Consider the following 27631-nt stretch of genomic DNA (forward strand, 5'->3'; position numbering starts at 1 on the left):
TAAATCCCAGCAACTACAACTCCCAAATGTCAAGCTCTATTTTCCCCAAACTCTACCAGTTTTCACATTTGGGCATATTGAGTATTCGTGTCAAGTTAGGTCCAGATCTATCATTGTTTGAGTCCACAGTGCTCTCTGAATGTAGGTGAATTACAACTCCAAAACTCAAGGTCAATGCCCACCAAACCCTTCCAGTATTTTCTATTGGTCATGGGAGTTCTATGTGCCAAGTTTGGTTCAATTCTATCATTGGTGGAGTTCAGAATGCTCTTTGACTGTAGGTGAACTATAAATCCTAGCAACTACAACTCCCAAATGACAAAATCAACCCCCCATCCCAACCCCACCAGTATTCAAATTTGGGTGTATCGGGTACTTGTGCCAAATTTGGTCCAGTGAATGAAAATACACCATGCATATCAGATATTTACATTACGATTCATAAAAGTAGCAAAATTACAGTTATGAAGTAGCAACTAAAATAATTTTATAGTTGGGGGTCACCATGACATGAGTGTATTAAGGGGCTGCAGCATTAGGAAGGTTGAGAACCACTGCCTTAAACCAACACTGACTCTATACATCTACGGCAAATCAGTGCCAAGCTTAAACAAAACTCAGGTCTACTGTACATGACTTTGCTAGATGGTGTAGCAATATGGAGATGTAGTATTTCAGCTCTTTCCAGGATATGGTAGGCAATGTGATCAAGAAATACCCATCTCAGCAAATTCTGTACACATGCTGGTTTGATGATGAGACCTCGGCATGGGCTTAATTAGGAACTCAGTTAAGAACTACTCTGGACCACAGAGACTGTAAGAAAGACTCTCTCTTTCAAGCCTTCCTACTTCAGTGTCCTGGGGCCATTAAAGACCTTTTCCTCCTTTCCCCACCTTTCAACTATTAAAATAATCCTCCAGGCAGCTTACAACAAACATTAAAAAACAATTAGCAAAAGGCATCTTAAAACAAGCAAGACTAAAGCAAAGCAGCAGAACAATGCAAAACCCAGCACTGTTGGGTAAATATAATTAAAATTTATGTTTAAGAGAATAAAATAAGCCTGGATTGGGTTTGTTCATGATAGTAATGAAAGCATTGATGGTGATGGAAAGCTGTGATTCTTCAGATCTTCTTGAGCCCTGAGTCCCATCATGATTGGCCATGTTGGTGACTGGGACAGAAGTCCAGTAACATCTAAGGCCACATTTCCAACCCTTGATCTAATGTCTTCATGTATATGATGCATCAAATGAACCTCCTTGAAGGAAATCCAAGGTAGTCCCTTCCTGGTAGCTACATGCAGCCATGATCCAGCAAATATATGAACAACAGTTCTAACCATTACCCTTTCCCAAAACACGCAGCACTGATATAGATGAGAATAAGTTTGTCACACCAACATCTGAAGAGCATTCATGGATCTTTCATGGTTGAGTTGATGAAGGAATTTCAGATGAAGTTGCTTGGCATCAATTCCTAATGAAATTCCATCCTCTACACAAGCATTAAAGGTATGGGAGCCCTCTCTTGTTTTCTGGCTACCTTAGATGGAGTCTGAAGCCAAAACCCCATAAGTAAGACTATTCATTCCACTTTGCTGATCCAATTGCAAATCATGCTGCAAGTTTCATACCCTACCATATCATTTAATAACTTAGAAAATGTAGGGTTGGACTAAAGCTTTCCAAATCCTCTGAAGACACTATTGAGAATGCTGATTCTGGGAATCCAGAAAGTATTACCCCCACCCCACCAAGCTTTGAAACATCACATATAGCCATGGCCATGAATACTGGTGCATACATTCCCTCATTTTCCTCTCTGAATCATCCCATTATATCAGGAGGCCTCTCAAGGTAGTTTTTGAAGCCACCAGCAGCAGCACCCTCCCATTTTTTGAATACTTAAAAACATTTTTGGCTCAAAATATGGGGGTGTTTGCTCATATTTTGGCCACTGTTCAATCTGTTTTGAGACAAGAGAGGGCTCATTAAAATAGGAAGCCAACCAGAAGTTAACTTCTGTTTGTCTTCATGTTTAAAATAAGGTTGAAAACAAATTATAGAGATCAAAACACACCTAAATTGTTTCTCTTGTGCAGATCTAGTAACATTTTTGGTCCTTGGGCACCAAACTCAGAAAGTTTCTCACCATGAACTACAAGAACTGTTCAACAGTAGAACTCTCAGAGTGTGGTGGAAGCTCCTTCCTTGGAGGCTCTTAAACAAAGTCTGGATGGACATCTCTCGGGGTGGTTTGATGGTGTTTTTCCTGCATGGCAGGGGGTTGGACTGGATGACCCATGTGATCTCTTCCAACTGTATTAGAATAAACTGCACTTCAAGAGCAAGTATAATAATAAGACTAACCTGCAATGCACTACTTAAATCCAGCTTGATGAAAGAAAAAATATTTTTCCTTTTTATGCTAGCAATGGATATAATTTATGCACAGAAAAAAGCATGGCATTCTCTGTGTTTTTTACACTGTGCCTTTCTGATGAATTTCAAATTGTTTATGAAGGCAAGGCACAATTTGCTCAGCAAAGGATGGCTAGACACACAGAAGGTTTTCCTTCCCTCCCAACAACTTGATTTGCTAAGAGAAAACACAGGCTGAATCTACTTTATTTAAAGTTCCGCTCTGAATATCTGAAAATCTATAATGTACTGGCTTAATGTCTCACCAAAATTGAAAAACCATTACCCTTTACGGGAAAATAATTATGTATTAATCATTACAGGAAATGCTTCTTCTCCCTCCACGGCACACACAGGCGCTGTTCCTCTCTCAGGAGAAAACCCCTTACCATTGGACAAAGAAGCAGAACCATTTAAAATCCCTACTTTATTATTTATGTGATTTCCATTTGATTGTATGTAGTACGCTGTCTTTGATGGGTGAAAACATAGAAAGACAGACGTTGAAAGAATAAATAAGATCCAGCAGAGCATTAATAGTTTGGAAGCTATTTTGACAGGTTTTGTGTCTGTTAAATTCAGGACAGACAGAACTATGTGATTTTTTTCTCCTCTTGGGCACTGAAAAAACTAATAGGCTCTCAAAATTAAGGAGGATATTTTGTCTGTTTTTTTCCAGGGAAGAAGCCAAAAATTGTCAAAAAGCCATTTGGGACTGAGATGCTTACTAACCATATCTTTTTCAAATGGGTTTTTCCTGCTGTCTTTAATAGTCACAATGGAATCATTTCTGTAGCTGATGTTTCAACCCTAGTAGCATGCATTGACACTGCAACTGCACATTGGATTAAAAAGAGAATTGAGTGGGAAAAGACAGTGGAATGACTGTCCCTCACCACTAAACTAAATTCACCTGCTTCCTCGTAAAGGTTTGTAACTTGCTCACAAAATCAATCTGGAACCACTATACTTTCTGGCATCTCAACACTTTCTAGCATATAAAACACACACATTGGATTATAAATTCTCACATAGCCCAAAACAGGGACTTCTGCAGCACAATAGTTTGAACATTGAACCAGGCCTGTAGCAAGGGGGGGGGGGTTAGGGGTTCAAACCCCTCCCGAAATTTTTCAGTTTAAAAAAAATAAACCTGGTTTACTCATGAATTTTAACTGGTTAACCAAATCCCCATGCTAAGTCTATGAGACGCAAAAAATTAAGAGTCCCTCCAGAACTGCAAGCAGTATCTCAAGCAAATATTGACAATTTATTCACACTGTTATTACTTGCAGCAATAGCCGATGTAGCGAAGCAACCAAGTTTGGGGGGGGGGGGGGTGTTGAATGCTCTCATTAAGGAGGCCAGACTTGGTGGAGGTGGTTGACAGGGGCGGAGCTGCAGAGTATTGAAGGCTGCTCTGCCCCCTGCTGTAATCTTTGCTTCAGCGTGAGCTAAGAGGCAGGTTTCAACTCCCCCCCCCCTGAAATTTTAACCCCCCCCCCCCAATTTCAAAACTCCCCCCCCCCCCCGAAATTTTCAACCCTCCCTGAAATTTTTTTCTGGCTAAGGCCCTGCATTGAACTATAAACTCTGGAGAACAGGGTGTGAATCCCTGCCCAGCCATGAAAACACATTGGGAAGGGCACATACTCTTAGACTCAGAAAAACTCATGAGGATTATTATACAATAGAAACAACTCCAAGCTTCACAACAACAATAATTCCTACCTTGCATGAAGCAAGTCCCAAGATTGAAACCTAACACTTCTACTGAAAATTATTAAGCTTGACTTGAGATCCTGGACTGTTGCCATTGGTTAGAAGAGACAATATTGGGAAGCGAGCAGGCCATATGGCTTTTCAAATGCAATCTGCAGTATTTCTCCCCATTGACACAGTATTCTTCCCCATTGATCCCGGGAAGTCATGCTACCCCTCTATTCTGCCTTGGTCAGAGCACACCTGGAATGCTGTGTCCAATTCTGGGCCCTGCAATTGAAGGGAGATGTTGACAAGCTGGAATGTGTCCCAGAGGAGGGCGAATCAAAGGATCAGTGGTCTGAAGAACAAGCCCTATGAGAAGTGGCTTTAAGAGTTAGGCATGTTTAGCCTGCAGAAGAGAAGGCTGAGAGGAAACATTATGAGGGCCATGTATGAATATATGAGGGGAAGTCATAGGGAGGAAGAAGCAAGCTTGTTTTCTGCTGCCCTGGAGACTAGGATATGGAACAATGGCTTCAAAATACAGGAAAGGAGATTCTACCTGAACATGAGGAAGAACTTCCTAACTGTGAGAGCTGTTCAGGAGTGGAACTCTCTGCTCCTTCTTTGGAAGCTTTTGAGCAGAGGCTGGATGGCCATCTATCGGGGGGGGGGGGGCTTTGAATGCAATTTTCTAGCTTCTTAGCAAGGAGTTGGACTGGACGGCCCACGAGGTCTCTTCCAACTCTATGAGTCTATGTTTCTTTGACTACACTGATGGATTGCTGAGAAATACAACTGGAAGGCTGCACTTTAGAACTAGATGGACAAATAGTCCAGCTTGCCGTAACGTTAGTTCATCACTCTTGAGAAGTGCTAAACCACAACTTCTATAAACCCAATCCAGAAACTGTGATTTTGCAAAAGGAACAGAGAAATCAGTATTTTTCCCGAAGTCCCAAGACAACCTGTTTTTCTTTTTAAAATATTTATGTTAAAGCTACTTTTAAAATTATATGTTTGCTGATGCAATGAGCAGAGGTAATTTCTAACTCTTACCTTCTTTGGCACGTATTTTTTAATGAACTTGATACCATGTTCTTCCATGTAGGCTCCTACTTTGTTTGCCATATCCTGATCAAAGCCTCTCAAGAAAATGGAGCGCACCATGACCGTCACATCTAAGCCAAGGCCTGCAAGGAAGCCGGCACATTCAAGAGCCACATAGGAAGCTCCAACCACCAATGTCTTCCCTGGGCAATAGGGAAGGGAGAAAAGATCATCGCTGGAAAAGAAAAGAAATATATGAATGAGAATATGAGGCAAAGTGTGAAAAAAGGGAAAATAGATCAGTGATTCTCATCCAGTGTTTTGGCCTACAACTCCCAGAAACCCCAGCCAGTTTACCAGCTGTTAGGATTTCTGGGAGTTGAAGGCCAAAACATCTGGGGTCCCACAGACTGAGAACCACTGAAATAGATGCTTTCAAGATATAACACTACTATGAGAAAAAGATCAATTATCAAAGAGAATACAGGTGTCCCTCCACACTTGCAGTTTTGACATTTGAGGATGTGATAATTTACAGATTTGATTTAAAATGTTCTTTCCAGAAATCTTTAGGTCCTCCAGTGTGACTCTTTGGTCAACTTCCTCTAGTCATGCTGGAAGACCTAGATATTTCTAGAGATAAGGCTTCTCTGGTAATCTGTAGGTCCTCCAATGTGACTATAGTCCACTTCCAGCAGAAGTTGACCAGAGCTGTACTTGAAAATCTAGAAATTCCTGGAGAAGTGCTTTCTCAGGTTTTAAAAAAATAGCTATTTCTTTATTTTTCACTTTCATGGGGATTATGTGCCCATAACCCCAACAAATATGAAGGGTTGACTGTACAGGCTCAGCATCCCTTATCCTAAGACAGGATTGGAAGAGATCACAAGAAACATCCAATCCAACCCCCTGCCATACTGGAAGACCCAAATCAAAGCACTTCCAACAGATGGTCACCCAGCCCCTCTTTAAAAAATCTCAAAAGAAGGAAGAGATTCTACCATGTTCTAAGGCAGACTATTCCATTATGGAACAGTTCTTACCATTAGTAAGTTCTTCCTAATGTTTGAGTGGAATCTCTCTTTTTGTAGTTGGAATCCATTGCTTCTTGTCTTAGTCTCTGGAGCATCAGTAAACAAGCTGTCTCCCTTCTCAATACATCATCCTTTCAGTTCTTTAAAGATGACCCTCTTGTCACCTCTTAGCCTTATCTCCTCCTGGCTAAACATGCCCTGCTCCCTAAGCCATGCTTGTACTCTTTCAATGCCTCAAAGGCTGTCACTGGGAGAAGAAGGTAGGTTTGTTCTCCGGTGTTCCAGAGAATAGACCAGGTCTAACCGTTTGAAGTTACAGGAGGGAATATTTCAACAGAACATTAGAAAGAACTTTTTGAAACAAGAGCAGTTCAGCCATGGAAACAATTGCCTAGTGGGAGGTGAGATCGATAGCTCCCTGGCGAAAATGCTTTCAATGGAGATCATACCCTGAGCAGGGTGCTGAACTCAATGATTCATGAGGCCACTTTCAATCCTGGGATTTTATCATTCCATGAGGTTGCCAGACAGCACCAAACAGAACTCATTGCAGATGGAAGACTTCATTCCCTTTTCTACACATTCCAGCATAAAAATAAAATTTCAGAAAACAGGTTCTCTGCTCAATGAGGAAAAACTGAGGTTGTTCCACTTCAAAACAATCATATTTCAAGTAGCTCCATTTGCTTTACTTATAACTTCTGACACACACTGGGAGTAAAAGCAGGCATGCAGAGCCATCACAGCATTTCTTTTTACCTAGTGATGCAATATTCTTTGTCCCCAGGGATGTCCAGGTAGCGAGGCCTTTCTCCAGTAGCAATCAGAAACTTTTCTGCAGTGTAAAATGCCTCTATTCCTTTATTATTTGTTGCCTAGGAATAAAATGACAGGAAGAGTACTTTTGTTTCTTAACCACAGGACAGAAACTGTATAGCCTTTACAACTCTTTCTGTTTATCATTTGTTTGCAAATGAACCTGTGGCTGCTAAAAGACACAACGTGTTTTGTATTCTAAATTGTCATGGATAAGGGACCATGAAATGCTATCAGGGGCGGTTTATGCGTTACGCCAGGTAAGCCTTTGCGGAACAGTTTGTTTTGCCCAGGGGCGCATTTAGTCTTGAGGCCCCTGGGTAGATGCCCCTCCAATTGGGCCTCCGTCGTCCCATACGCAGCCGCTGTGGCGGAAGCAGCGACAGGAGGAGGCATAAAAGCCGCACATGGGGCGAGGGGAAAGGGAAAGGCTCGCGCCTCTACCCTTCCTCTCTCGCCCTGCGCGCACCCTCCTCGGCGGCAGAGAGGCAGGAAAGGCATGCGAGGGAGTAAGAAAGGTGCGCACCTTTCCCTCCTCCCATGCCCCGTGCGACGGTAAAGGCGCGCACGGGGCATGGGAGGAGGGAAAGGCGCTCATCTTTCTCTGCTCCCTCGTGCACCTTTTTTGCCTCTGCCACCGAGGAAGGCGAACGCAGGGCTGCACATGGGACAAGGGAGAAGGAGAGCAAGGCTGCAGAAAAGCCTGGGTTGGGCCTCCCTCCTCCTCTGTCGCCGCCTCCTCTCTCGCCCTGGGTTGCCAGGCTCTTGCCGCCCGCTGCGCTTGGGGATGGCGCGAGCCGAGGCGACGGGCTCCTTGCATGGCCAGGAACTGCCTGGGAGCCTGGGTCACGTGGATCTCGCCGTCCGCTGCGCTTGGGGATGGCGCGAGCCGAGAAGCAGGCTCCCTGCAGGGCCCAGGCCTGTGTCAGTGTTTGGGTCGCCTGGCTCTCACACTTGGCATGTAAGTTCTATATGCCAAGTTTAGTTCAATTCAGTGATTGTTGCAGTTTGGAATTATTTTTAATGGTGGAGGAATTATACAGCCCAGCAACACCCAAATGTCAAGGTCTATTTTCCCCAAACCTTCCCAACATTTTTTTCTTGATCATGGGCGTCCTGTATGCCAAGTTTAATTCAGTTTCATGGTTGATGGATTTCAGAATCATGAGAAAATGTTTGTTCATGGATTAGATGACCTTTGGGGTTCCCTTCCAACTGCCTGAGTCTTATAACAACAACAACAATAATAATAATAATAATGCATACTAATGTAATAGTAATTCTATCTTCCTGCCTGGCCTAATTGAGAAATTATTTATATTAATATATTTATTATTAGACCTGATTGGGAAATTATTTATAATTAATATAAGCTATTTATATTATATTATGTATTATGATTAGGCCTCAATTGGAAGCCAGCCAAGGAAGAACTAAGGCTGCTGCTCCCTCGCCTCCATTGAATTCTTGGCTTTGGATTTATTATTATAATTATATATATTATTATTATATTATATTTGTTAATATATTTACCATTTATTTATTTATTTATTTTGACATATTTATATTCCGCCCTTCTCAACCTGACTCAGGGGACTCAAGGCGGAGCACAGCATATATACGGCAAACTTTCAATACCGGGACATGAAATCAAAACATTTGTCTCAATATTAGAATACACTGTGTAAAACTGTCTTGATCAATTATTACTATTTATTCCATTATTATTTTGATCACAAATTATTTATTTATTTATTATAATTTATTATATTTATTATTATATTTATATTCACTAATTATTACTGTTTATTAGGTTATTATTTTCATTATAAATTATTTATATTTATTAGGTTATTATCTATCATATTATAAATTATTAGTAGTTTTATAATTATTGGGTTGCTTTGAGATTTCCGGGCTGCCTGGCCATATCCTAGCAGCATTCTGATGTTTTGCCCACATCAATGGCAGGCATCCACAGAGGTTGGGTGGTCTGTTGGAAACTGCCTCGTCCCCATTACATTCTCAGATTTTGAATTATTACTATTATTAATTTTATTATCTTTATTATTATATTTACAATTATTATTTATTATGTTATTATTTTGATCATGAATTATTTATATTTATTAGATAGTTATCTATTATAAATGGCAGGCATCCTCAGAGGTTGGGACGTCTGTTGGAAACTAGGCAAGTGGGGTTTTTATATATATATATATATATATATATATATATATATATATCCTTGTGGAATTATGTCCAGGGTGAGAAGAAGAGCTCTTGCCTGCTTGAGGCAAGTGTGAATGTTGCCATTGGCCACCTTGATTAGCACTGAATGACCTTGCAGCTGAATATCAAGTTTTTAAAGTTTGTGTTTTCTATATACATTACAAATTTACCCTTGGTTTGCTTCTGATGCAGCAAATAACCTTGCAGCTTCAAAGCCTGGCTGCTTCCTGCCCGGGGGAATGATTTGTTGAGAGGTATTAGCTGGTCTTCATTGACTCTTGTCTGCAAGGCCATTGAATGCTAATGAAGCTGATGGGATTTGGAGTACCTTCAACTAATTCAGCTCAGACTTCCACAGACCACTAAGACATGAATGACAGATCTGAACCAAACTTGGCAAACAGAACCTCCATGACCAGCAGAAAACACTGGAGGGTTTTGGGAGGAATTCACAGTAATAGGATCCTACAGTAATAGGAGAGGCAGATGAGCTCCCTCTATCAGCTCCAGCTCCTCATGTGGGGACATGAGAGAAGCCTCCCACAAGGATGATAAAAATATCAATTCATCCGGGTGTCCACTGGGCAACATCCTTGCAGACGGCCAATTCTCTCACACCAGAAGTGACTTGCAGTTTCTCAAGTTGCTCCTGACACGACAAAAAAAAAAAGTGTTGCAAGAGACCTCCAAGGGCCATCCAGTTCAACCTCTTTCTGCCATAAGGGAAAAACACAATCCAAGCACTCCTAACAGATGGCCATAGAGACTCTGCTTAATAATAATACTATTATTAATAATAGTAATAGAATAATAGAGTAGGGAGACCTCCAAGGTCCATCCTGTCCAACCTCCTGGCATAAGGGAAAAGCACAATCAAAACACTCCTGATAGAGGGCCATTTAGACTCTCAATAATAATAATAATAATAATAATAATAGCAGTACTCTGGGGTAGTGTGGTGGTATGGAAAATAAAGTAATGAGAAGCAGCCAGGGTTTGACGCTGCAAGGCTTTTCAGTGATAGTCATGCTGACCGAAACACTTAAAAAAAAACCTTTTTGAAACAGACTGGGTGGCCATCTCTCTGGGGTGCTTTGTGATTTTCCTGCTTCTTGACAGAATGGGGTTGGTCTGGATGGCCCACCAGGTCTCTCCCAACTCTAGGGCTCTCTGATTCTTTATCCCTTCACCAGTTCCTCCTTTCTTTCCTTGTTCCTTCCCTTTCTTTTCCATTACTTTCCTCTCCCATCCCTCCCATCTGGTTTTGGGAGGAGGGTTGCCTGGGGGCCACTTGGCTCCAGCTGCTGCCAGGGCTTGCCTTGCCAAGACTCCACACTCTCCATCTCTCCTTCCTTCCCTCTTTCCTTTCCTCAATCCCTCTCCTCCCCAAAAGAAAGTGGACCCTGCCTTCCTGCTTGGAAAGGGATTCCATGGCTAGGCTTCTCTTCCCTCACAATGGTTGGTGCATCAGTCTTCTGCTGCGTTGGGGAGGGGCCTTTTGTGCATGCTCTGTAAGGTATTTGCGGGGGGGGGGGGGGTTAAAAGTTATTTCCCCTTCATTTTTAAAGATTTTTTTTGTTTGACAGACATAGATTGGATTAGTATGTGTTTTGCTGCCAGATTTGATGCTAATTCGTCCAGGGGCTTTGGAGTTATGTTAATCCCACAAACGAACATTATATTTTTATTTATATAGATAAGGTTATTCTGTCGTTAGTCGTCACAGTGGACTTACTTGTCATGGTCCAAAATATTTTATTTTCTTTGGAATTGCCATGCATTCCAGAAGAAGTCCTTGCAGAAAAGAAGCCGTTAGTTCCCTAAACACACAATATTTATTTAAGTGTGTGTGTGATGGAATGCATTGCCATTTGCAATTCCAAATAAAATAATATATGTATGTGTGTGTGTCTGTGTGCATGTATGTTTGTATGTATGTGTATGTATATGTATGTATGTATTAAGGGCTGTTCTGTCTTCAATTGTCTCAGCAGAATTGTCGTGATGCAAAGATCTTGTATTTTCTGTGAAACCTTTGTGTAGTACTTGTAGACCAAAATAACAACAAAAACTTAAAATTGTTGCCAAGTTTAATAAAATATTTGCATTTTTTAATTCTATGTAATGTAACTACATGAACATAATGTTGTAAGTAAACTTCTGGTTTGTAAGGTAACACTTTATTCACCTCTACCTTCTACCTTTTATTTTTCAGTGATTGGGGTTTTTTTTGGGGGGGGGGGGGGCGCCAAAATAATGTTTGCTTACCATTGAAAATTACCTAGGGCCGCCCCTGAATGCTATCCATAGTTGTCAAGCCTTGGTTCTCCTAATAAATATCCTGGCAAACTCAAGGTGAGGCAACTTGTGGCCTTCCAGATGCTTTTGGACTGCAACTCCCATCTGCCTGGCATTCCACAAATATTTGGTGGGTCAGATGATCCTATTCCTGATCTAGAATGCCTTGCTGGGGTCTGGCTGCCATAATCTTCTAATTTCATACCAATAGGTCAACAACCTCCCAGGAAAAGAAGTGCAAGAATTGTGATGCAAAAGATGGAAAAGAGAAGAGATTCAGTACCTTTATTCTGTGTGGACCAACAAATTCTCCATAAGCATTTTCATATGTGACGTTATTCTCCCGGAGAGCTACCCTATATCCCCAATTCAAAGAGCCGATGTAATTCTGAATCGCTTCCGTCATGGTATCCCAACTGTGCTTTATGGCTGAACATTAAAAGAAAGACAACTTAGTTTTCATTTACGTCTTGAGTTTCCCAAGGAATTCAGTTTCCATTAACAGTTGCCTAATAACAGACCCACACATGCCTCATGGCTATGCCCCTCCCCTTCTTGAAAATTAAATTAAAATTGCCCAGTTTGTGGAGTTTTGCTGACACAACGTGAGGATAATGAGGCGGAAGAACAAGGTGCAAAATACTTTGTATGTTGCTGCGTCAGCATGTTTTGAAATCACCCAAGCCATTTTTTTTAAAAAGAGAAGGTCTTACATATGTAAAATTCGTATTTGCTTTGATTTCATTATAGGTTTGTGCCAATCTCTTTGTTATGATTGACTATGCTTCACTATGCCTTCTAGGCACTCTTGTTTGTACTGTCAGTATCCCTATTGCTGCTTATTACAAGACATTTTAAATGTAACTATAACAATTTCTTGTAGCATACATATTTTTGCACTTTAAACAAAGAAGCCTTGAAATATTGATTGATTGATTGATTGATTGATTGACCCTGTTTATACCCCACCTTTCTCTACCCTGAAGGGGACTCAAGGCAGCTTATTTGAACCCCACAATATCTCCTTGCTTCTTTACTTCCTCTTTCTCTAGTTTAGTGCTCTAAACAAGAATATACAAGATAAATGCATTCTATATTCTTACCCTTGTCATCCAACTTCCACCCAAATTTAGGAGCATCTCGTATGGCTTGCCCAAGCAAAGCTGTCTGGTGCATGAGCTTTTTAGGTATGCAGCCTACATTCACACAAGTTCCTCCAAGTCCTGCAAATGGAAAGAGACATATTCCGTTTCATATGGGAACTGGAAATCACAACAAACAAGGGCACAATCACTAGAAACTCTGATTTGTTCATCTTTAGTAGCTGTCAGTCTTCTCTGTGGAAATACTTTACAAAAGTGCTGTCTCCACCTCCTCCTGAAGGAGGGAAAACACAATTGCCTTTAAGTCAAGAGTAGGTAACCTGTGGGACTCCAAATGTTGTTCAACTGCAACTCCCACCAACCTTATTTATTGATTTATGAATCACTGAAGTTGCTTGGAATTACAACTCAACATTACATTTCAAAAAACTAAGCAACACAAGGCACATCAACTGAAAGAAATCCCAAACATAAAAAGAAGGCAGCTTTCAAAACAACAGAAATTGATAAGCAGTTACTTACCCCATGTTGTTCCCATGGGAGTGGGGACCACAAAATCTAGAACCATGACCTTCTTGCCAAGTTTGGCAGCTTCCTGGATATGAAAGAAAAACAAACTTTTGAAAGATAGAAATTACACCAACAGTATGAATTGCAAATATGCAAAATTTTGCATTATAGGTACTGTGGAACCTGCAAGAAAACGTGCTATCACCCAGGTATGCCCTAATAATAATAATAATAATAATAATAATAATAATAATAATAATCTTTATTTACATACCTCTCTATCTCCCCTAGGGGACTCAGGGTGGTTTTCAAATAGCAAAACACTCAACATACAGAGTACGCAAAACATAAGCATAGATTTCCCAAAACAACACAAATACATTAAAAATCATTCCACCCAATTCTTCATGCAAAAATTACTGTTAGGGCAAGAATTTCAAAAATGGGCCTAAGTAAATTAAAAGGACTGGATCAAGACTACTGCAAAAACAGGACATGGGAAGAATGGGTAAGGTACTTCCAGTCCCAACCATAGTAATAGTGAGGCCTGTGGCTGCTCAATTCCAAGGCCTACTAGGGGACTGTCCGGGATAGAAGATGGGGGTACGAGGCTAATAGTGTCCAGGGACTGGGCTGGCACTAGTCGTTCTCACTAGTGCCAGTTAACTCCTATTTCTCTTTCCCATTGGCTTTCAATTCTCTTCCATAGTCAGTCAGTACTCCATGACCACTGAGCCAACCCAGTCATCACTGGGCTGTTGTAGTGTTTTTCTCCTCCTCACAGGGATTTTTTCCCCCAAGGGCAAGCTAGTACTTGGATGGCAGACTGCCAATGGATAGCAGGTGGTGTAGGCTATGTTTCCAAGGAAGGAACTACAAAAATCATGTCCAAGTATTCTTTGCCTAAAACAACCTTATGAAATTCATGGGCTGGCATCAAACTAATAGACAACTTGAAGGAGCACAAAAACACACACAATAAAGTCACCATTCCACCTCCTAAAGCAGAAAAGGAAACACTTTATTTAAAAATCAAAGTTCACATTCTGGTGCAATGGGTTCTAGGGATGTCACAAACTGCTCTTGCCATAGGTCTAATGTCATTGAAGCAGAAGGTTTTGAAACTGGGCTGAGAGTGCATACAACCCTAGGGTCAGTGGTTTATGGCTGTACCACTGAAGAAATGAAGATCCACAGTCCTAATCAGAAACTATTTCTAAGGGAATGGTTGTGTTACTCTGTTGACCAAAATAATAAGAACCTTGTGTCACTTCAAGGGCTAACATATTCATTACAGACATGGTGGAGTAGAAATGGGAGAACTCCTAGGGTGGAGACCTCTGTGGCCCTAGACAGTGAGGAAATAATACATTACAAAGTAAGTGTTGTATCTCCTCGGCTCAAAGTGATTATAATGTCTAATTGCTAGATTTAAGGTCGGAAGGCGTTCAGGCACTTTGCCCTGGGCTCTCAGCAATCATTAATACATAAGCTTTCACAGTAGCTGTCCAGTTCAACAGATACCTTATGTATCAACATCAAATCGGCAAATTCACCACAAATTGGTATACCTTGTGTCATAGGTGGTAAATAAATCTGCAAATTTGAGGTTAACCAATTGTGTACCTGACAAAACTTTATTTCATCACAAATTTGGCCATCTTTAAGAAGTTACATCATGCACTGTTGCTGCTGTTCCTAGGAACTAGAAGTTGAGCTCCTCTTGTTGACGTCAAAGGTTGTGGCCAGGAGTCTAAATTAGCAGCTTGCCCACTGTTAATGCTCAGTTTACACGAATGAGGAAGAGGAGTAAAATGGATAGCAGCAGCACCCACACCAACCCTGAAGTAACACAATGATCCAGTCATTAAAGAAATTAGGCAATAGCCCATTGTTATGCAGCAAACAGAACAATAGCAACCAATTGCATCCCAAAAGGCTGTGGCAACAACCTGGTAAGAGTTCAGAGCCATTTCCAAATAAGAAAATAGCACTTCTTACTTCTTATTCATACTAACAAGCTGAACTTTCTCTCAACTTTTTGAACTTTAAATCGCATATTACACAATCCATCATTTCCAACTATGTTATAAGAATTGAAATTTAGATGTTTGGTGACTGTAAAGCAGTGCTTCCCAACCTTTGGTCCTCCAGGTGCTTTTGGACTTCAGTTCCACAATTCCCAACTGGTAAATTAGCAAGGAAATCTCGGAGTTTAAGTCCAAAACACCTGGAGGACCCAAGGTTGGGAACCACTGCTGTAAAGTAAACTAATCATTATTCAAAACGATATTGACAGATTAGAGAGATGGGCCAAAACTAACAAAATGAAGTTCAACAGTGACAAATGCAAGATACTCCACTTTGGCAGAAAAAATGAAATGCAAAGCTATAGAATGGGGACGCCTGGCTCGAGAGCAGTACGTGTGAAAAAGATCTTGGAGTCCTCGTGGACAACAAGTTAAACATGAGCCAACAATGTGATGTGGCGGCAAAAAAAGCCAATGGGATTTTGGCCTGCATCAATAGGAGCATAGTGTCTAGATCTAAGGAAGTAATGCTACCCCTCTATTCTGCTTTGGTTAGACCACATCTGGAATATTGTGTCCAATTCTGGGCATCACAATTCAAGAGAGATATTGACAAGCTGGAATGTGTCCAGAGGAGGGCGACTAAAATGATCAAGGGTCTGGAGAACAAGCCCTATGAGGAGCGGCTTAGGGAACTGGGCATGTTTAGCCTGAAGAAGAGAAGGCTAAGAGGAGATATGATAGCCATGTATAAATATGTGAGAGGAAGCCACAGGGAGGAGGGAGCAAGCTTGTTTTCTGCTTCCTTGGAGACTAGGACGCGGAACAATGGCTTCAAACTACAAGAGAGGAGATTCCATCTGAACATTAGGAAGAACTTCCTGACTGTGAGAGCCGTTCAGCAGTGGAACTCTCTGCCCCGGAGTGTGGTGGAGGCTCCTTCTTTGGAAGCTTTTAAGCAGAGGCTGGATGGCCATTTGTCAGGGGTGATTTGAAAGCAATATTCCTGCTTCTTGGCAGGGGGTTGGACTGGATGGCCCATGAGGTCTCTTCCAACTCTTTGATTCTATGATTCTATGATTCTATTTATTTATTTCGTATACTTCTACCCCGCCCTTCTCAACCCCCGAGGGGGGACTCAGGGCGGCTTACAAAATGGCACAATTCGATGCCTACATAATAATACTATAAACATATAAAAACAGCAGTTAAACAGTTAAACAATTAAAACAACAATATATATCACAGTAATCATGGGGTTTTCTTGACGAGACTACTTCAAGGGGGATTTACCATTGCCTTCCTCTGCAAAATTAGATAGTGGAACTTGTCCAAAGTCACCTGGTCAGTTTCCATGATCAAGCAGACATTTGAACCCTGGTCTGCTCCAATCCAAGCACAACATTCAAGCCTGAACACCATGCTGCCTCTCTCTGTCTAGAACAGTGGTTCCCAACCTGTGCTCCGTGGACCACCAGTGGTCCACAAGAACGAAAATATGGTCAGTGGCCTCACCATTGCCTTAAAACCACATGGCAATGAGAACGACTGATCTCTCAAAACCCTCTTATAGTGCTGAGGCAATGGGGATGTCAGAGGGGAGAGGCTGACTACCCACAAAAGATTACTACTCCCACATCAGCTCTAGGTTATTAAGAAATATGGTTTTCTGTGGGCAAGCAGATGGTGACTACTGGATGGCATATGTTCTGTATCAGAAACTTGAGCTGATGTGGTTCATCCAATCAGGCCCGTATCCAGGATTTTGATTCGGGGGGGCTGAGTTTGATTCGGGGGGGGGGGTGAGGATCTACCCTAGCAAACCTTTAGTATTGTTATCCCAATACCCTCATGCATATGGGATATATTGAGCATGGTGATCAAAGCATGATATGAATAAACATAACAGTTTAAATAATGTACCAGTAAGGCCTTCTCACAGACCACCCTGAGAATTTTGGGGGGTTACATGCCTGTATCCAATGCAATTTTTAAAATCAGTGCCCCAAATAACCAAACCAAATCTAAAGTGGACCCAAAAACTGATTTGTAACCCTTTTGCTACTAATATTGGAGAGTGGTCCCTGGTCAAATGGTCCATGATCAAAAACAGGTTGAGAAACACTGGTCTAGAAGATCAGGTGTACATCTTGGTCCAGCTTATCAAAACTGATATCAGCATTATCCTATTTAACTTGTGTACCAATCCAAGATTAAGCCAGTTTTACACTGAACCACCAGCAACTGACTAAATACTGAATGTGTGGGAAGACCAGTCAAAATGGAAACATAAGTGTCTCTACAATAATATACAGGCTGCATTATAACACATGTAATTCCCCATAATTACAGTCATTATACCTGATATTATCCTAAACACCCATGGAACTGATGCTGATTTTGAAAACAGTGGGATTTTATTTGTGCATAAGTAACCACACATCACAAGGGGCAATTCTTCCCCCGAGCAAATTACTAATCGGCATGACAGTCAATTATTGGGAAAACATATTGTCAAGATGGATTTGTTATTTTGGTTTTGCCTATAGCATGTGAGAGAAAGGGATGAGGTGAGGAAACCTCTCAGAGAAATTTCATTCAATTCCCTGTTTCATTTTCTCTTTTGATGAAAACACAAGATTGGATTTTCATGGCAATTACTTTAATCGTGAAGCAAACGCAACATTTAGCTGAATGCTGGGGGCTGGGGGAAATAAACTGTAACAACATGAACTTAATTAAATGCCAGAGGATAATCTGGCTGCCTGAATTAACCACAACTTCGTCAAATGATAGGTAGCATTAATTACATGAATGGTCCTTAAAGACTTTGGATCACATGGTATTATATTCCACAACAACTCATTGTTTTAGTCCCCCCCCCCCCCCCCGAGTCCTGAAGTGATGCAACTTTTAAGTGGCATGGGCACATGAACCCAGTCTTAGTCTCCAAGTCATGACCTGTATTTAAGCACTGGAAGACAAATAATTATTAATAATAGACTATATGAAATGATAAGCTTATACATTGCAATTGGTCATCTTTCAAATCAGAGAAATAAGCTACACATTTTTTTTCATGTCAGGAGTGACGAGAAAGTGCAAGTCACTTCTGGTGTGAGAGAATTGGCCGTCTGCAAGGATGTTGCCCAAGGGACGCCCGGATGTTTGATGTTTTACCATCCTTGTGGGAGGCTTCTCTCATGTCTCCGCATGAGGAGCTGGAGCTAATAGAGGGAGCTCATCCTACTCACCGGATTCGAACTGCTGACCTTTCGGTCAGCAGTCCTGCAGGCACAAGCGTTTAACCCATTGTGCCACCGGAGGCTCCAGTGAGTTGCCGAAAGAATCATGACTGAGTGGATATTCGAATTCTAGGTTCCAGAGTCGCCATGCTTAAACTGCAACACCTGCACTGGTATTTCCAGTGTAGCATGAATTTAGTGGGTTCATGTGAGAATTTAGCGGGTTCATGTGGGGAAATGAGGGAAGCCTCCCACAGGATGTTAAAACATCTGGACATCTCCTGGGCAACATCCTTGCAGATGGCCAATTCTCTCACACCAAAAGTGACTTTCAGTTTCTCAAGTCGCCAAGAAAATCTCATGGCAGGTTCTGCTTTAGGATCGCTATAACTCGGAAATGAGATGAAGGAACACAACAACAGTTTGCAACATTAAAAAAATAGCAGGATGCAATAAAACAGAAATGTAAGATGTACTAAAAATACTTGAAAGGAACAAGATTTTTTGTGGATTAAAAACCACTTAAAAGGCACACAACAGCAACTTAAATGCACCACTTCTTTTGGAGAAAAGGCAGCTGCACAAAAACCATCACCACCCTAATTCTTATTTGTTCTGTATTTTAGAACAGGTACCACCAGAAGCAAACAGGAATCACAGAGATGGTTGAGGGAAGGTTGGTCAGAAATCTAATGTGATCCTTGGTCTAGATTGGAACTACGTCCCTAATCAAGACTACATAGCTTGTGTGAGGAAATACAGGCAGGTTAAGCAGACATACATATCCCAGGTGTTAATAATAGGATGCCTGGTTTGCCCCTTAAGCATCTAACCCAGTAGTTCTCAACCTGTGGGTCCCCAGATGTTTTGGCCTTCAACTCCCAGAACTCCTAACAGCTGGTAAACTGGCTGTGATTTCTGGGAGTTATAGGCCAAAACACCTGGGGACCCAAAGGTTGAGAACCACTGATGTAACTAAAACTGAGGATATCAGTCATGTAAAATATGCCACCTTTCCAAGTCATACCCTTAATGTGTGCCATGCGCAGAGGCAATAGTTGGGCCATCAGTGCAGATTAGAGCCCACCACTAATACCAACATTGGGATTGCCATGATAAACAACAGAATATAATTAGCGACTTTCAATTTTAGTTCTCCACTGTGGCCTCCAAAAGAGCAATCAAGACATTAAGATGGCACCAGAATGCCCTCTCAATATCAAGTGTCCAACACCCTGCAGCCTTGCTCACCTCCCAATTGTGGCTGCCACAGTCACAGGACGAGAATGATACTGAAGTGAGAATGGAGACTTTCACAAGGTCTAGTTGAAAGAACAGTAATAATGGTTGCAGCACACCGCAACAATCTGGGGGCAGACACTAATGCAAGATTGTGGCATAAGATTCTGAGGACCAGAACCTATTCATCATGAATTAACTGTTATAAATTAATGTGTTTATAGATCCTCACACCCAGAAAGTCATAAGCAGCAGCAAACGTGGGGAGAATATCATTACAAAGTTAAACCATGAGGCCCAATAACACGAGACAGGTATGTCACGTCACCATGAAGAACACAAATACAAGTGCCAACGAATTAAAAATCCAATTATAATGGGTGTGTAACCCATTCCCAGCTACTAATGAATTGGCAAAGGAAAAGCCGAGTATATATAAATACCTAAATAGTGACAATTTATTTCTCTTGTGAGTTAGCCAACAACAGCATAAGTCTATTGAGCCCAAGCATAACTGATAAAATTGCTTTGCATATTTTACTCTAACACAGATGCTGCATGCTTAAATCCTTTTAAAAGCGTGAAGTTTAGGGACTTTCAAATGTTGGGGTGGGAATGGGAGGAATGAAGGTAAGAGCCTGATAAGTTATTTTTCAAATAAGCTACAAGTACTGTTCCAAGGCAAAAATGATTTTTGTTGATTTAATACTGTTTACTACAGAATTTTTTTATTTTGCCATTATTCCAAAGTTAGCAATTACTTTAAAGCAGTGATTCCCAAACTCTAGTCTTCCAGGTATTTTGGACTTAAACTCCCAGAAGCCTCATCTGCCTTAGCCAATGACTAGGGATTTTGGGGCCTTAAGTCCAAAACACCTGGAAAGCGAGAATCTAGGGGACACCACTTTAAGGGAATAACAAAATTTACCATGCCATTGGTATGTGATAAAAACACACACACATCTAAGTAACGAGGCCACACACACTCCTTTGTAGCTCTAAAGGTTCCCGGATGAATTACATTACAAAATTATACTTGCAATGTGAAATCCTTAAAGGTAAGATAAAGGTTTCCCCTTACATTATGTCTAGCCACGTCCAACTCTGGAGGTGGTGTTCATCTTAATTTCTAAGCCGAAGAGCTGGCATTGTCCATAGACACCTCCAGGGTCATGTGGCCAGCATGACCTCCCGCCGCAGGGTTCCGTCCTGGGCCTGGTCCTGTTCAACATCTTTATTAATGACTTAGATGAAGGGCTAGAAGGCATGATCATCAAGTTTGCAGACGACACCAAATTGGGAGGGATAGCCAATAGTCCAGAGGACAGGAGCAGAATTCAAAACGATCTTGACAGATTAGAGAGATGGGCCAAAACTAACAAAATGAAGTTCAACAGTGACAAATGCAAGATACTCCACTTTGGCAGAAAAAATGAAATGCAAAGATACAGAATGGGTGACGCCTGGCTCGAGAGCAGTACGTGTGAAAAAGATCTTGGAGTCCTCGTGGACAACAAGTTAAACATGAGCCAACAATGTGATGTGGCGGCAAAAAAAGCCAATGGGATTTTGGCCTGCATCAATAGGAGCATAGTGTCTAGATCTAAGGAAGTAATGCTACCCCTCTATTCTGCTTTGGTTAGACCACATCTGGAATATTGTGTCCAATTCTGGGCACCACAATTCAAGAGAGATATTGACAAGCTGGAATGTGTCCAGAGGAGGGCGACTAAAATGATCAAGGGTCTGGAGAACAAGCCCTATGAGGAACGGCTTAGGGAACTGGGCATGTTTAGCCTGAAGAAGAGAAGGCTGAGAGGAGATATGATAGCCATGTATAAATATGTGAGAGGAAGCCACAGGGAGGAGGGAACAAGCTTGTTTTCTGCTTCCTTGGAGACTAGGACGCGGAACAATGGCTTCAAACTACAAGAGAGGAGATTCCATCTGAACATTAGGAAGAACTTCCTGACTGTGAGAGCCGTTCAGCAGTGGAACTCTCTGCCCCGGAGTGTGGTGGAGGCTCCTTCTTTGAAAGCTTTTAAGCAGAGGCTGGATGGCCATCTGTCAGGGGTGATTTGAATGCAATATTCCTGCTTCTTGGCAGGGGGTTGGACTGGATGGCCCATGAGGTCTCTTCCAACTCTTTGATTCTATGATTCTATGATTCTAAGGCAGTACCTATTGATCTACTCACATTTGCTTGTTTTCGAACTGCTATGTTGGCAGAAGCTGGGGCTAACAGCAGGAGCTCACCCCACTCCCCCGATTCGAACTGCCAGCCTTTTGGTCAGCAAGTTCAGCAGCTCAGCAGTTTAACATGCTGCGCCACCGGGGGGGGGGGGGCATGAATTTCTTAGCTATTGCAAGAAAGAACTAACTATAAGGAAACCATCATCCACCATTATGGCCAGAGAATTCTAGATAATAAAAGCAATCCCTCAAGTTTTACACTTGATTACTTACCTGTGATAGTTATGTACTGTCTGCATTCATGATCAACTATGTCCCATGCTTAGCTCATATCTAATTTGCCAGAGATCATTAAAATATAAATTACAAAGAGTTTGCACATCTCAAATAATGCAGGAATTGAGATCTTCATTCTCTATGTGCCTAATATGCTGGTTTCATACCTTACCACTGGCATATCATCTGAAGAAGCAGCAAGCCTCTACTAAAAAGCAACTACATATCTTACCATCATAATGAAACACAGACTGTGGGAACCACCAATTAAATCACAGCAGAAGCCATGAAGAAGTGAAATAATTAGTACCAAAATTACCCTGGGGTATTAGCAGGAATATAATAAAATCTTTATGAAGTACCCTTACAGCTAAGGGCAAGTGCCATTTCCCTTGGCTCCTCGGTTTAATTTTCAAATGTATAAAATGGCACAGACACAAATGAGCATGTGTTTTACACTGAAGTGGCCCTAAATCTAACCCATTTTCTCCCTAGATAAGAGTAGGATAGACTTCTGTAAAACTCTGGCAACTCATTTGGGGTCCCCTAGAGCTCACTGGATTGTAACTTCTAGAACTCCTAGACACCATAAGCAATGCCAGGAACTGAAATTCCACAAAATCTGAAATTGTTGTTGTGTACCTTCAAGTCATTTCCAATTTAAGTTGACCCTATTACATAATTTTTCTGAAGCTTAAGAGTGTATGACTTGCCCGAAGTCAACCAGTGGGTTTTCATGGCAAAGCAGAGATTCAAGCCTAGTTCTCCAGAGTTGTAGGCTTCTCCCTGACATTAAGTCCAGTTGTGTCTGACTCTGGGCGTTGTGCTCATCTCCATTTCTAAGCCAAAGAGCCGGTGTTCTTCGTAGGCATCTCCAAGGTCATGTGGCCAGCATTACCTATTGATCTACTCACATTTGCATGTTTTTGAACTACTAGGTTGGCAGGAGCTGAGGCCAACAGCAAGAGCTAACGCCACTTCCCAGATTCAAACCTGCAACCTTTTGATCAGCAAAGTTCAGCAGCTCAGAGGTTTAACCCACTGTGCCACCAAGGGCTCCATCCTGAGTTGTAGTCCAACGCTCCATCCTGAGTTGTAGTCCAACGCTTAAACTGAAGGGCCACCTGGATTCACATCCTGGGTATAAACAATACTTTCCAACAGACCTCATAACCTCCGAGGATGCTTGCCAGAGATGTGGGTGAAACATCAGGAGAGAATGTTTGTGGAACATGGCCATACAGCCCAGAAAACATGGCCAGTGATTCTGGCCATGAAAGCCTTCGACAACACAACACTGGGATAGCTAACTTCATGTTGATGCTCCTGGAAAAATCTCTCGCACAGAGAGGGTCAGTAACACAGGGTTTTCCTGATGTTTTCAACTACAACTGCCATTGGTCAAGCCAGCTGGATAAGTGGGAGCTACAATCCAAATCATGTGAAACCAATCAAATTCCCTATGCCAAAAGCTTAGGGAAATAGTCCAACTCACAAATGTGTTTCAGAAAAGACTGCCTGAAAGATATGTTCTCTTCCTCTCTTTATAGGCAGTATTTATGAATCCCCTCTTTCTGTTTATCCCAAATTCATTCTACTAATTTTCCAGCAGATGATCAACAGTGTCTGCTTTTTAAAAATCTACATCATTCATGAGCACATCACTCAGTTGTGCTCCTTCAAAGCTATTAAAATTCTCTTTCTCATTTTATTGAACAATCAGAGGGCTAAATGGAAAATATTAAGCCCAAAGAACCTTGCACATTTCATGCCCAAGGTTAACATTTCAGATAATTATTTATCAGCAGTTCTGTTCTGAATTCTAAAATTAATGCACTTTCATTAAAAGTCTTATTAGCAGGAAAGGATAAGGAACTGTGTGGTCCCCACTCTAAAATTGGTTGGACTTCAAATCCCATCATATATTTAGGCTAGGGCTCATGGGAGGCAAAATCCTATCATATTGGGGATGCCTAAAGCATACCTTGCAAATGTTACAAATAACTTAATATATTATATCAGGACAGAATTTCAAAAGTAAACATGGGCTCCTTCAAGTTCAACACCTCTCAAGATAATCTGAGATTTATTTGCTGCTCAGTAAAAAGTAAATAAGGGACAAGTATCTATGCCAAGTCAAATCCAGCTGGCAAATCTGAAAGCTTCTGATGAATGGAGGAGCTGTAGTGACAGAAAAAGCTAAAGATTGCATGCAGTTGTTTCTATCAGCAAGAAGGGTGCAATCCCCTGGACATTAAAACCTTGGAGAAGTGTGGTACATGGAGGAGAGGATTCCAGGGAGATAATAAGTCGTGATTCAGAAACGATTGGAGACTTGGACATCAATGGAGCAACAAATCTACTCTGAAGTTTAGCCTGAACTTTAAATACACTATCCAAGACACTGAAACCTAACCTCAAAATAAGTTGGATATTGCCTTGAAAGTTTAGACTGAAACCCAGAGTAGATTCAGCAGTCCACTGACCTTCAAAACCAAGCTTCTCTCATGGGTGTTTTTATTGCTCCTACCTTGGATGCTGCAAGTCCACCAGAACCCCCTCCAATGACTATCAGATCATAGTCATATGACGCTCCCTCTGCTCGGCCATTCACGTCAAGCAACTTGTGAAGCTTTCCTTCGCGGTGTGCCTAAAGAAAGCAAACACAGAAAACGGTTCATGAAAAGGGACACAGTAATGATACAAATTGAAGATGAAAGAGAAGCATTCATATGATAAGAAAAGAATTCAACAAAAATTGTTTTATTTATTTTTATTTATTTTTAAGGAAACAGGAAGCTGCTTAAATTCAGAATTAGATCATTGAGCTAAATACTTTCTCTACTGCAATGCAATTTACTTGTCAAAGACTGTTCAGAAACTTCTATTGGTCCAATGGGCGGCAGTCAGATTGCTCACCGGAACAGGGTACAGGGAGCACACAACCCCCCTGTTATGCCAGCTCCACTGGCTGTCAGTCTGCTACTGAGCACAATTCAAAGTGTTGGCTTTAGCCTATAAAGCCCTAATCAGTGGTTCTCAACCTGGGGTCCCCAGATGTTTTTGGTCTACAACTGCCAGAAATCCTAACAGCTGGCAAACTAGCTGGGATTTCTGGGAGTTGTAGGCCAAAAATATCTGGGGACTCCAGGTTGAGAACCACTGTAAATGGTTCTGTCCTAGCTTATCTGTACAAAGATGTCTCGCCCGATGAATCATCTCGGAGGTTAAGATCATCCAGGGAGGCCCTGCTCTCGATCCCACCTCCTTCGCAGGCACAACTGGTGGGGACGAGAGACAGGGCCTTCTAGTTGGCGGCCCCTTGTCTATGGAACTCCCTCCCCAACAAAATTAGATCACCCCCCCCCCCTCCTGACCTTCAGGAAAAGACTCTGGGACCAAGCTTTTGACAAATAAGTGGAGCAGTGCAATTAAGTGACTATGAATTAATGTGTTGATAAATGGATAAATGCCCCTGGATTACGTTTTGGATGATGTGATTTTAATTGATGCTTTAATAATTTATGTTTTAATGGTTTGTAATTGTAACTGTATATTGAGAAATGTATGTTTGGCATCACATTGTAAGGCTGCCTTGAGTCCCCTCCAGGGCGAGAAAGGTGGGATACAAATATAGTAAATAATAAATAATAATAAATCTCCAAATAATGCCATTCCATGCATTCAGACAGAAGTGCCTTGCACAACCTTTTACCAGGGTAGATCCAATATATTTTTCTGGCTGACAGAAGTGACAAAATGACAGCCTCCTCTCTATGCCACATATAGTGGCAAAAAGACATTAGATCAGGTGGTATCTTCTATCACACTTGAGATAATTTCACTTATTACAGGCCATGTTCCAACATTGTTATGCCCTCTAATGAAAGAAAATATGGGGGTCAATTTTTATTCTGACATCCTCCCTAGAAGGCTTTTCAGCGACATGTAAGTGCAGTGACAGGTCTACTGTAAGCTAAGAGGGTGTTTTAGTTTTGGCAGCTTTTGGGAAATGAAACAAGCTAAATGTCACATTTTACAGATGTTTCCATTACTATTGAAAGTTTCTTTTGCATGCAAACCTTTGACCAAGAATTCAATATACCAAGAAACGATTGCCTTGTGTTTAACACATGAGGCTTATTTGTCCTTTGGAGACAGCACTATTACATTTATTCCCAAGGCACATAAGCAGATCAAGCTATGTAAATTGTAGAAAGCTTTGCATTTTAAATCCTGAACATACCATTTAGTTAAAAAAAGTAATACACTGAGTATTTATAACTACATAAATACACTGCTAGCCACTCCATGATAATATCTTTTTTACAAATATAAACTCCTAGAACAAGTACACCTGGAGACTAGCATGTTAGCTGAATCTGGTGCTCCTGCCTCTATTCGCTGTCTGATTTTTGGGTGGTAATTTGCAAGATCTTTTGCTCTTAGGATGATGATGATGATGATGATGATGATGATGATGATGATAACTTTATTTATATACTGCCACATCTCCCCAAGAGGACTCAGGGCAGTTTCCAACATAAGGCAAAACATTCAAAAGTCAGAAAGGAAAACCATACAAACAAATTAAAATAAACATCATAAAACATAAAAAATCCTGCTAAAACAAACACAAAAATTTCAAAACCAGTTTCATTATAACTCCATCAGACAGGTTCAAAATACCAATGGCCAGAATTACAAAATGGACATGGCCAACTATGAAAGGCCTGAGCAAGGGCTAGTGCAGCAGAGTATGATAGGGCCGGCGAAGTGGATAACATGTAAAGCAGGGTCCTAGCTGACGGCCAAGGGAAAGGCCTAGGGACTAACACTATATTCAGCTCTCTACAACTTGGCACTATCTATGTCAGTGGTTCCCAACCTTTTTTTGACCAAGGATCACTTGACCAGGGAGCACTTTGATGAGGGACCACTTTCCAACATTAGTTACAAAAGGGTTACAAATCAGTTTTTGATCAACTTTAGATTTGGTTTGATTATTTGGGATGCTGATTCAGAAAAATGCACTGGATAGGTCATATCAGCTCTAGTTTCTGATACACCCACTAATCGCCAACTGCTTGCCCACAGAAAACCATATTTAATAAGCCTTGGCACTATAAGAGGGACCAGTCACTCTCATTGCAATGGCGTAGTAACAGTGAGGCCGCAGACCATATTTTAGTTCTTGCGGACCATTGGTGGTCCACGGACCACAGGCTGGGAACCATTGATCATTGTTCTGTACCACAACCTCCACCATCTTTAGCCAGTCCAAGATGGTGGGTAAGATGGGAAAATGCAGTCAAAACATCCTTGAATCCAGCTAAGGGCGAAATGGGAATCATGTCGCCTTCCAGATGTTGCTGAACTGCAGCTCCTAGCATTTTATACTGTTGGCCATGTTCAATAGATTCAATAGTCCAACAACATCTGGATGTTTGCATGTGTCCCACCCCTGGGCTATGG

The 27631-nt window shown here is 41.4% G+C and overlaps 1 protein-coding gene across 1 annotated transcript in view; it reads right to left on the reverse strand.

Annotated features, from left to right (window-relative positions):
• TXNRD1 (thioredoxin reductase 1) overlaps positions 1 to 27631 on the reverse strand; it is an 89994-nt gene that overhangs the window by 20554 nt on the left and 41809 nt on the right. The window contains exons 6-11 of the mRNA XM_060776901.2: positions 24687 to 24806; positions 13186 to 13258; positions 12664 to 12783; positions 11844 to 11989; positions 6974 to 7089; positions 5190 to 5415 (exon numbers count right to left, since the gene is read on the reverse strand). Of these exons, the coding sequence (XP_060632884.2) occupies positions 5190 to 5415; positions 6974 to 7089; positions 11844 to 11989; positions 12664 to 12783; positions 13186 to 13258; positions 24687 to 24806 (801 nt within the window). The remainder of the gene's footprint in view (positions 1 to 5189; positions 5416 to 6973; positions 7090 to 11843; positions 11990 to 12663; positions 12784 to 13185; positions 13259 to 24686; positions 24807 to 27631) is intronic.

This window comes from Anolis sagrei, chromosome 5 (genome assembly GCF_037176765.1).
Source record: "Anolis sagrei isolate rAnoSag1 chromosome 5, rAnoSag1.mat, whole genome shotgun sequence".
In the NCBI taxonomy this organism is placed as follows: Eukaryota; Metazoa; Chordata; class Lepidosauria; order Squamata; family Dactyloidae; genus Anolis; species Anolis sagrei.